The 12,260-nt window shown below is 42.8% G+C and overlaps 1 protein-coding gene across 1 annotated transcript in view; it reads right to left on the reverse strand.

Moving 5' to 3' along the window:
• Nucleotides 1-8,732, reverse strand: part of LOC129325165 (SITS-binding protein-like) — a 60,610-nt gene extending 51,878 nt beyond the window's left edge. Inside the window, exons 1-2 of the mRNA XM_054972736.1 lie at nucleotides 8,268-8,732; nucleotides 115-286 (exon numbers count right to left, since the gene is read on the reverse strand). Coding sequence (XP_054828711.1) covers nucleotides 115-286; nucleotides 8,268-8,732 — 637 coding nt within the window. The remainder of the gene's footprint in view (nucleotides 1-114; nucleotides 287-8,267) is intronic.
• Between the last annotated feature and the right edge of the window lie 3,528 nt (nucleotides 8,733-12,260).

The following is a 12,260-nucleotide window of genomic DNA, read 5'->3' on the forward strand; positions in this document are numbered from 1 at the left end:
TGGTTTTCTTCTTTGTCTTTCACTCAATTGGACAATATTCAAATATTTACTGCCATTGATGAGCTACCTATGGTTTACAATGTTGCAAAATCAAATGAAGAAATGAAGCCTTACCAGTTGATCCCAAAAAATATCTTTCTAAGACAGATCCATAGCCAGTAGGGTTTTTGGTAAGTTTGCTGATAAGGAATGGTTGGGACTCCATGTTTATATTGTTCAAAGGCCAGTGTTGGGTGCTGACACTTGCTCCTCCATACCAGGAAATATTTGACATGGAAAAACAGTCCTGTCAAACAAATATATGAGAAAAAGCAGGGAATAGTGTCATTTTGCATGAATGACATGCCTAGCATTGCCAGTTTGTGAGCTCTAGGCAAGAGCCAACACAATATCAAAGAAAGCTCACATTCAGCAGCTGGTTCCTAAACATCCATGTTGGACCCATGCTATTGTTTCATCTTCATAGGTGACATCACTTATACTTTCCCCATATCACAAATGAAGTCTCCCAAGTGCAACACTGTCTGATCACATTTAGATTAGCATGAGGATAAAGCCACTAAGCCCTTCACACTTTATGCTTCTGGACTCTGAGCTGCAGAAGCTACCATGGATATGTAGGTTCAGAATAAAAATAGTTGATATTTTATTTTATTTTCAGTATTTACATTTCTGTGGATAATATAATAATATGAGTTTAGCATGGAAGAATTGGTGCTTCAATCTTTTGATTGGTTCATTGGGTTGAAGGAATTCCCAACTGTACAATTTTGTCAACATTTATGCAGGATCATCTAACACCTTCACATTTGGTTTTACATCCCAGATTAGTGATTGGTAGGGATGCAGCTACTTATTTCATAATCTGAACTTTGGAGGGTGTAACTGTGTTTAGAATGGTACTTTAGAATGGATTTTAGAATCTAGACAAAGTCCATTGAAGTCAATGAGCTTAGAAGAGTGAAACTGGGAATTGCACTGCTAATTGTCTTATGCCCCCCACCTCCACGATGGTAACATATACTTCAAATGAGACGCTACAGTCTACTCTGAGCAGGAGGGAGCTTGCTGAGCCCATGAGCTGGAGCCACAACCTTCCATCTCGAAGTCAAGCCCTGACGATGCCATAGAAACTGGGAGAACACAGAAGAGAAAACTCTACTAAACAAGAATTGTAAAGGGCTGCTGAAGGCAATGGAATGATGCCAGTCTGAGCCAGCTAAACTCTAATCCTTCTTGATTAACCCAGCCACCAAGAGTTGCTAATCTTGCTATTTAAAAAATTAAGCAGGTAGTACAGAACAATAAATAACTTGAAGTATAATCTCAACGGTTGCTGTTTACTGCCAGCATGATAACCTGTCATTTGAAAATAGCCTTCTCTGAACTGAAAAGCTTCTGTGGGGAACCCTAAATGCTACAACACAAATGCCAAGGCCTGCTAGAAGAGCAGAAATTTCAGCTCTACATTAGAATGATTTTAGGCTGAAAAAGGTTGGCTAAGGTGCTGGGCATTGTTCAACTCCTTGGCCACACTAGTAGGAATTAGGTTATTAGTTCAATCCTAGAATTATATTCTGTCTCCAATACATGCAAAAAGATGGTCAAGACATCCTCTGATAGGAATACTACTACTGCAGGACCCAACCTACTTACAGGGTACATGCAAGTGGTCTGGCTTTGCTCCACTAAAGGAAAAGGAAGAAAGTTTTCTGAGGAAGTATAGCTGAGTCTTGAAGCATTGTATAGATCCACATGTTGCATGTTGCAATCCTCAATTAACTTCTACTGAATGCAACAGGTCTTTTCTGACTTGGCTTTGTTTCAGGCTTAAAGCAAATACTTAAGGGGCTGATATTTCAGTTCAAATATCCCTTTTGCCCCAAACCCTTTAAAAGAGTTTCTTTCTGATAAGCAGCAGGATCAGCAAAGGTCCCCCCCCCACATGATTGCACAATGACTGGTAGATTGCTCTAGGCATCTTATGTGAAAGCCCAAATACATTTCAAAGGGGATTTAGAGGGAGTTTTTTATACATATTTTCTTTATTTAAATTATAATAACTATAGACAATTAACATAAAAGATAAAAAACAACATTCTAAAAGAAAAAAGATACACTAACAATACATAAACAAATACAAGAAGAAAGAAAAGATCTGGAGTTTTTGAAGGTATAAACATTAGCAGTTGTTCATTTCCTTTGCACAGTAAAGTTTGTCAGCCACTAATGAGGGAGAAGCTCCTAGTCCCATCTCTGTGATGTTTATCACACAATTGAGTGTAAGTGAAAGTGAGGGTAGAATGATTTCATGCTTCCTTTTTTTAGCTGCTGTAGCATAGTGGTTAAGTGGCTGGGCTAGGAATCAGCACTCTGATAGTTTGACTTCCACTACTGCCATGAGCTCAGTCAGTAGCCTTGGGTAAGCCACTCTTTTCACCTCATGCTCCTCAGTTGTATTGTGAGGATGGTAATAATACTGACTTTGGTCACCATTCTGAGTGTGGCACTAATCTGTCCAGAAGGGCAGTATATAAACACACCATTGTTGTTGTTGTTGTTGTTGTTGTTGTTGTTGTTGTTGTTGTTGTTGTTGAATGATTGAAAAATACTATGTATTATTGGACTCAATTGGACTCTCTGAGCTTGTATTGCTTATAGTATTCTCCCTACCTCTATTTTAGCTTTGCAACCACACTGTGAGGTAGGTTAGTCTGAGAGAAAGTGCTTAGCACAAGATCAACCAAGGAGCTTCCATGGAAGAGTGGGAATTTGAAACTAGATCCTATTTTGACAGTCTCCCAGGCCCTATTCTGACACTAACCACTATGCCATATTGGCTGTAAATGCAATCCATATTCATTCATTTGTTCTTTTACATTATACATATTCTGCCTTTCTCACTGGGACTCAAGGCAGATTACACAGAGTAAATCAATGCAACCAACAGGATGGGACAACCAATATACAATGCTATAGGATCGGGATTGTGGAAAACTGGAACCAAGAGAAATCTGAAGCAAGAGTAATTATTAACATGATTCATTAAACAATGCCAAAAATTACGTAACAGGATCCTACTTACTAGCATAGTTCAAAATCCCTACCTAACCCTTTGCCCAAGCATCTTTCTTAGTCAATTTGTTACAGCACAGCCCAATTGGCTGTATCAAAGTACACATTTCCCAGGCTAGACTGAGTTGGAAGAAAGCATTTTTGCAGCTGTGTTAACTTGCCTCTTCAATAGTAATGTAGATCTAATATAACACCAAGGGTCTTAACAGAGTCAGCAAAGGTTAGGTGAACCCACTGAAGTGGGGAGGACAATGTCCTTCAAGATCTCTGTCTTCCTAACCAGCATTATCTCTGTCTTTTCAGGGTTTGGTTTCAGTCTGTTCACTCTTAGCCACAGCAGCTAGCAATTCCAGACCTCTACCCCATCACCAGGAGATTGGGATAAGGATATATAGAGCTTGGTATTGTCAGCACATTGGTGACAGCCAACTCCAAAACTACAAATGATTTGAACTAAGGGCATTACATATAGATTGAAAAGCATGGGGGATAGGATTGCACCCTATGGAATGTCACAGTACAGGTTCCATACTGATGATGATCAGAGCATAGACACTCCCTGCCTATCTACACAGCAGCAGAGCAGGGTTTAATGGAAGGTGCTATGAGTCAATGTGCATAGTTGGCACAGTGACATTAGATGCAAACTCATATTGAACTTTCAATTCAGTGCTAAAACATATGCTGTGTGGAACAGCTTAGCATCCTTTAAATGCAGCTTATAAAAATTGAGATATATTTTATGAAATAGATGCATATGTATAGCCCAGAATTCAAGAAAAATATTTGAAAATTTAAAACCAAATACTTTTACACAGCTTAATTTCTTTTCTTCCCACTTTTTGACTAAAGAAATACACAACAGTTTGCACAGAGTTTTGGAACTGGTATGAGAGACATATAATGGATTATGGTATGTACATTTATCCTATCACCGCTTTAGGTAAACATGTTTTTCAGGTATTTGAAACATTTTAAAAACCTGTTAAACCTGTTTTTATCAAAAATAGAGTGGAGAAAAAAATACCAAAAGCAATGATTCCTTCAAAAATACAGCTTGGATTCATCCAAAGATTTCCACAGGTGGAAGAAATTTCTGTCTGTGGAGTGTCTACCCCATCCACCTCCTACTGCAGTCCAAAATGCCCCCTGAAGTACAGGAGATGTCAAGGACACAGGAGGAGTTGGAGGTCTGCCATGGGAGGAGAGAGTCAGTGAAAATCTTTCTCCTTAGCCGTGCAGAAATGTTCTGGTGGATCCAAACCATTATTAATCTCAATTTTTATTTGTTTATTCGATTTTTATACTGGTTATCTTCAGTTAAGATCTCAAAGCAGTTAACAAAAATTAGAATGATTAAAACCAATACAAAAATATAATATTCAATAAAATTGCAATAAAAGTCTAATAAAAATAATTAAAAACCACTCCAGTCTCAACCCTAGCCTATAAAATGCTGTGAATAACATAAAAATTGCAAGTAGATAGAAATGAACAGCAATTTGCTCTACCTCTGCAAAGGATATTAGATAGCAAAGGCATGCCAGAATAGTTCTGCCTTACAGAATTTCTAAAACAGCAACAGCTCCTGCTGAGCATGAGTGCCTTCCAAAAGTGTATTCCAAAGAGAAGGCATCACAATTGTAAAGGCCCTCTTCCTGGTGGAAGAAAGGCATTCCACCCTGGGTCCAGGAACCACCAGCAAGACCTGGGAAGATGAATGAAGCTGGCGGGGAGGGGGGCTCGTAATGGGAGAGGCAGACCCAAAAGTATGAGGGTCCCAGACTGTGTAGGGCTTTAAAGGTGAGGACCAACACCACGAATTGGATCTGGAGGCTAATTGGTAACCAGTGCAGCTGCTTCAAAATCAGAGTTATATGAGATTACCATGGTGACTTGATTTTATACTCCCTATCCGGATTTATCAGACTTTCACATGCATATATCTGTTGCTGTTCACACTGAGCCTCCTAATGTAGTAAGGGAAAAGAGGTGATTGGCATTATATAACGCCACATTTTCTTTGGCCATACTTTAATCAAACATCACCAGCGGGCTTTCTGTGGGCCTAATATATATATATTCTCATAATAACACTAAGGCCCTTTCAGGTCTCTGGCACTTGCATTTATAAAGTTAAAAGGGATTCTTGAAATCTCAAACCCGGTCTATGAGAATTGGATTTGGAGTGTAAACAATTGCTTAAACGGGGCAAATTCTAGCCTTTGTTATGGTGGAAGAATTTGACCCAATGTTATTTTCATGCTTAAAACCATAGATTCAATTTGAGTTGTTTATTATGCACTATGTGGCTTCTTCCTTCTGTATCTATTTTTCCAGAATTCTCAAATAGAAAATGATTGCACATGGAAAACATTTTGATTCACATGTTTTGCGTTTATGTCAAGGACTGTGTAGCACAGGGGTGGCCAAATGGCGGCTCGCGAGCCACATGTGGCTTTTCAAGCCTTATTTGGCGGCTCCTGGAGGCTTGCAAGCTCACCCTTCCCCTAAGATCCTTTAAGGAGCAGAGCCGGTTCCTGGGACTTGGTGGGCAGGCGTGGAGGCCAGCTGCTCTCCCAATCTATGCACCCACTGCGCTCCCCCAAGGACCGAGGACAGCCCACCCTCCCTTGCCTTGCCAGGTGCTCCTCTGCAGGCACCGCGCTTGGCCAGCCCTGCGCTTGCAGTGAGCACCCAAGAAAGGCACTTGGGGGGAAGGGGAAAAGGAAGAGCGAAGAAGCAGCAAGGAAGTGCCAAGGCAGAGGTGGCCCAGGACTTCCTGCTTGCCTGCTTACTCATGAGTAGGCAAGTGTGCAGCTGGTGAGAGCCACTCATGGCATGAAACACAGCCTGAGCTGGGGTGCTTTCGCGTGGGTGGAAGCCCCATTCAATGTGTGGAGGACTGACTCATCCTTAAGTGCGTGCAGGACAGCTGGGGTGGAGGGGCAGGGAGTGAGTTTGCTTCAGAGGACATATGCTTGCTTTAAGATTGTGCAGCTCAGCTTTTGTGATCCTTCCTTCCTTCTCTTTCTTTTTTGTCTTTTCCTTCCTTCCTGTTATTCGCTCCCTCCCTTTCCTTTTTGCCTTCCTTCTTTCTTTCCATGTTTTTTCTATTTTCAATAAAAACATTAGGGTTGCCAAGTCCAACTCAAAAAATACCTGGGGTCTTTGGGGGTGGGGCCAGAATACTTTGGGGGTGGTGCCTTGCAAGGATGTGACATCACATCCTTGCAAGGCACACGTTACCCCCAGGAAACTGGGTACTCATTTTACTGACCTTGGAAGGATGGAAGGCTGAGTCAACCTTGAGCCGGCTACCTGAGCCCAGCTTCTTCCAGGATCGAACTCAGGTCATGAGCAGAGCTTGGACTGAAGTACTGCAGCTTACCACTCTGCAGTCGGTAAAATGAGTACCCAGTTTCCTGGGAGTAAAGTGTAGATGACTGGGGAAGGCAATGGCAAACCACCCCGTAAACAGTCCGCCAAGAAAATGTCATGATGGAACATCCCCCATGGGTCAGTAATGATTCAGTTCTTGCACAGGGGACTACCTTTACCTTTACTTTAATTATGGATGCTTAAATTAGTTTGCATTTCCTGTGTCTACAATTCAGATATGAAACCTACATTCACTGGAATGTACCTTTCATTTTCTTTCCCCCCACTTTTTTATTTTCTATCTGGCATTGACAATTCTCCCAGTCTATGAAGTCTAGACTTGAGGACATTTTTGTTGTAAGTTATGAAAATACCTTTACCTCGCTCTAAGTTAGTTTGCTTGAAGTCACAGGCTTCAATATGATTCCAATTTGTTAACCATTAGTATGATTGTTTTTTAAAATACAGCTGCCCAAAGCGCCAATGCTTTATTGTAAAATTCTTTTTCAGAAAATATTTTAATCATTTATTTATTTATAATTTGAATCCTAAAGCATTTACTCAGAAGAAAACCCCCTTGATCTCAATGGAAATTTTCCAAGTATGTATATTTAAGTTAGCAGCTCAAATTTTACATTGTTATATACACATAAGGAAGACATTAGAATATCCTTCTACATATGATAATACAGAAAATTTTGAAGATCAATATACAATTTAAACCAGAAGCCTTTTTGTTGGGACTAATGGACAAACAGTTGGAAAATAAACATGGTATTCTATCTCTATACATGACAACGGTGTCTAGGCTTTTATATGCTCAAAAATGGAAAAGAACAGTATTGCCTTCAGTGGATAACTGGATTGTGAAAATGAGGGAGTTAGCAGAGATGGCTAAACTTACAGCTTTGATCAGAGGTAAAACTGTCTACTTTTATGGTTAAGTGGAAACCTGACTGACTTTCTGTGTGAGACGATAACAATACTTCTTCTGTCATCCCATAATAAATAACTGGAAAAATAATCTCTTGACTGGCTTGGCAAATAACATTTCTTATTTTCAGACACCATTGTGATTTTCTGTGCAATCTTTTGGAGAGTTACTCCACTCTAAGCGTATTACAGTCAGTCCTTAGGATTGTACTGTTATTTATCCAGTTCCTTTAAAAATATGTGACTCTTCCACCCTATGGTTAATCATACAACACTGCCGCAATGCAGATGCAGTTGAGCTAGAATCTAATCACTGATCTATTATTTTATTGGTTTTATTATTACTTTATGTGAAAATTATTTATGTTTATTTACTTCATTTACCCTCATCTTTCTTCCCAGTGGGGACTCAGAGTGGCTTACCACATTATCTCCCCCTCCATTTCATCCTCATCTTGTGAGGTAGGTTAGGTGGGAATAGGTGACTGGCCCAAGCTTCCATGGCAGAATGGGGATTGGAACCTGGGTCTCCCAAATCCTAGCCCAACTTTCTAACTGCTACACATGCAGGCTCTCAAATCTGGTAGTTACCATTGCACCCTGCTGATGCTCAGAAAAGGTAATGGGGGAAAATCCCACTGTTTTATTTATTTATTTATAATAGGATTCTCACAAAATGAGAACACATATTACTGAATTACTGTGAGAGCTCCATTTAATACTTTTGTTATAATTAGCATTTTATCCCTCTCATCCAAAGATTATCTGGCAGATGTTGATCTTGTTTATATCACCCTTTCATTTTACCAAAATTGAGGCTATGTTCTGTAAAGCTTTTAAAGTGTTTTATGAAATAAACAAAGGCTATATTTAGCTACCTTTAGTTTAACCTGGCAGTGCTGAGGGGTCCATTTTATGCTGTAGCACTCTGTGTTGGAAGAATGGCTGGATTCCAAGGAAATCTTCAGGTTTGCTGTAGTATCCCATGTGTAGCAGAATTCTGTCTTGTTTAGCCCACATAGATTCTTCACAAAAGGCACCTCTATGTCTTGAAAGTTTCCCACATTAATCTCCAGCAAGTTTTTCTCATCATTCAGGGTCTGCAAGATGATGGAGTGAGCTTTTCGCTCCCATATGAGACCACTGGCACTTCCTCTCAGGATCCAGTTCTTGTTTGGCTGATCCACTACTTGCCAGTAAATAATCCCAATGGTCATCATAAAGAACATAGCCACGCCAAGGCAGGCAATTGCTCCTTTCCAGGTCTCATTCATTTCTTTCAGCCTGGAGTCCCAAGCCACCCCTGGGATTGGGCTTTTGTTCCTGGGACGATTGTAAGGCATTTTACTGCATGCAGTACTAAAAAGGATTTAGCAAAGAATGTTAGGTCACAGAGCCCTCCCTTTATGAGCTTTGCAGGAAATTCCATTCAAATTTGAGACTTCTTTCCTGCTGTCCATGAAGAACTTTACACTGCCCTGCCCATGGGGAAAAACAAAATGAGGGAGGGAGAGAAAATGTTCAAAGTTTTGACCAGCACTTTTCACTGTATTATTCAAAGAGAGACTTAAGTCTGGGAAGGCTACTCTAACCAGCTCTGTGTTAGCAGCATAATGTTTGGGAGCCTGCAAAATATAGCTGCAAATATGTCATGTTAGATCTATTTGCCCCTGCTAAGACTTGTCCTAGGTGCTTGACCTGTGACATTCTTCTGGGATATCAGACTGTGTCTAATCAGGCACTTTGTCAATCTCACAATATTTGCTAGTGAAAGCTTGAATCCTATATAAGAGAGAGGCCTCTCACAGAACAGGCAAGTGGTGGCAGTTGTGTTAAAAACCTACAAACGAATGAATGCCACATAAGATTTTAATTTAACATTTTGAAGCACAAAATGTCACAACTGCAGTCCAGAGAAGGCCTCATTCCCTTAGAAAGCACTATCATTTGCTGGGTAGGTTTGTCAAATCAAAATTTTTAAAACTTCAGTGCAAATATCAATGATCATTTATCAATGATCTGGCTGAAGGAGTGGAAGGGCTGCTCATTAAATTTGCTGATGAGACCAAATTGGGAGCGGTAGCAAACACCCAAGAAGACAGAATTAAAATTCAACAAGACCTGAATACTCTGGAGAAGTGGGCAGCTGTGAATAGGATGCAATTCAACAAAGACAAGTGCACAGTATTACATCTGGGCCACAAAAATGGGAAGCACAAATACTGGATGGGGGATACACTTCTGGGCAGTAGTATATGTGAAAGGGATATTGGGGTAAGAGTGGACTGTAAACTGAATATGAGCAGTCAGTGTGATGCAGTGGCAAAAAAGGTTAATTCAATCCTGGGTTGTATCAAAGGGGCCATAGCGTTGAAATCGCAGGAGGTCATAGCCCCTCTCTATACTGCCTTGGTCAGGCCACACCTGGAGTATTGTGTGCAGTTCTGGAGGCCTCACTTCAAAAAGGGTGTGGACAAAATCGAGAGGGTGCAGAGGAGAGCGATGAGAATGATCAGGGGTCTGGAGACTGAGCCCTACAGGGGCTATATTCCCCATTGGACAGGAGACTGGCAAATAAGGAGCTCACCCAGCCCCAACTTCAACCATGTGTCTGTCAGAATATCTCTGTCTTACAGAGAGGAAAGGCTGAGGGCCTTGGGAATGTTTAGTTTGGAGAAGAGGAGGTTGAGGGGGAACATGATTGCTCTCTTTAAATATTTGAAAGGCTGTCATTTGGAGGAGGGCAAAGAGCTGTTCCAGTTGGCAGCAGAGGGTAGGACGCGAAGCAATGGGCTAAAACTACATGCACAAAGGTACCGGCTGGATATTAGGAAAAACTTTTTCACGGTCAGAGTAGTTCAAAAGTGGAATCAGCTGCCTACGGAGGTGGTGAGCTCCCCTTCACTGGCAGCTTTCAAGAAGAGGCTGGATGAATACTTGTCAGAGATGCTTTAGGCTGATCCTGCACTGGGCAGGGGGTTGGACTAGATGGTCTGTATGGCCCCTTCCAACTCTATGATTCTATGAAATCTGAACAGAGTTACACCCTTCTACACTCACTGAAATCAAAGGACTTAGAAGGGTATAACGTATTTATTCATTTAATTTATTAAATTTATAACTCATTCTCCTTGCAAGCAGGCTCAGAGCACGTAACATCAGTCAATAAAATCACATCTAAAATACATTAAATACATTGATCACATTTAAATACATTAAAATATAAAAATCAGTGCAAGAAAGCAGCAACTCTTCACAGCAACCCATATGCCAAACCTGACCTAATACATCCTATGGAATGGGTGGTGGTATACACACTAGGTGAGACAGCAGACAATTGGGAGGAGGGGGCTGTCAGGGCTTGTGGCGGCCGCCGCTGGGCGGGGCACTGGTCTGACCAGCCCTGATGTCAAAGGGGTGCCAGGGATGCTGCAGGACCCTGCTCTGTGGAAGGAGGGGCGGTATACCTCACCCAGACTCCCTCTCAGTCCACTTGCCAGCCTGCTCAACCTGTGCCACTCACCCCCTTTGATCTCCGCCATCTCCTCCATCAACGCTCCGCTCCATTGCTCCTACTCAACCCACCTCACCCTGTGGGTGTGCTTCCCTTTTATCCCTTCAGCCTAGCCATGCTCCATCTGCCAACCATGCCCTCCTGGCCCTAGCTGGCCTAGGCAGCTGCACCTGTGCTTGTTTGGCTGGAGGCACTGGGCCAGTCCACCTGTGCCTCGTTGGCTGGCTGTCCAGCCTCCCTGGCTGAGCTGACAGCTGAAGGCAGGCACAGCTGAGCCTCCCTGGCTGGCTGTCCATCTTCTCCCACAGAATGCCTCAGGCAGCTCCTAGCATCTCCTGGGCTAGGTGACCGCTTTCCAGCTGGCCTGCAGGCTGGGGTGTGGCTCTGAGCTGTTGAGACTGCTTCTCCTCCCTGGCTGGTAAGTCTTCAGCTTGGCCCGCTGCTGACTGCCTGTCCCCACTGTCTTGGCCCTCTCTGTCTGCTCTAGCCCCCTCTGGGTTGCCCCCAGTCTCCTTACCTGGCCCCCCTGGACTCCCACTGGAGGGTGGGGCTGGCTGGCCTCCACCTGCCCCTTCTACCTCTCTGAGGCTTGCGTGTCTCTTCCCTTCCCCCTGTGGCTGGCTGGGGCTTGGGTGTCTCTTCCCTTCCCCCTGTGGCTGGATGGGGCTTGGGTGTCTCTTTCCTTCCCCCTGTGACCAGCTGGTGCTGGGCCTGGCTGTCTGCTGAGGCAACTGGGCCACTGTCTCCTGGGGGGTCTCCCATCCTTTTCTCCAGGTAAGTCTGGGGGCTGGGCTGTAGACCCCAGACAGGGTCTATATTCCCCATTGGACAGGAGACTGGCAAAAAAGGAGCTCACCCAGCCCCAACTTCAACCATGTGTCTGTCAGAATATCTCTGTCTTACAGGCCTGGTGGAAGGATAGTAAATCCTGCTGACCCCTAGTTTCTATGGACAGAGAGTTCCACCAGATGGGTAACAGGACTGAAAAGGCCCTGGCTGTGGTTGAGGCCAAGTGAGCATCCTTGAGGCCAGGGATCACCAACAGTTGTTCATTAGCTGACTAGAGTACTCTATGGGGAGCATATGGTGAGAGGCAGTCCCACAGATATGCTGGTCTTAGTCCATTAAGGACTTAATAGGTTAAACTTAAAACCAACATCTTGAATCTGATCTGGAACTCCAGTGGGAGCCAGTGCAGCTGACGCAGAACAGGTGTTATATGCACCCTAGTATATGGTGTCTTTATGAGAATGCGTGCAGCCACATTCTAATCTAGACCCATTGCAACTTCTGGACCAGATCTAAGAGAAGCACTGCATAGAGTGAGTTACACTAATCTAATCTGGAGGTGACCATT

Source organism: Eublepharis macularius, chromosome 2 (genome assembly GCF_028583425.1).
Source record: "Eublepharis macularius isolate TG4126 chromosome 2, MPM_Emac_v1.0, whole genome shotgun sequence".
Classification (NCBI taxonomy): domain Eukaryota; kingdom Metazoa; phylum Chordata; class Lepidosauria; order Squamata; family Eublepharidae; genus Eublepharis; species Eublepharis macularius.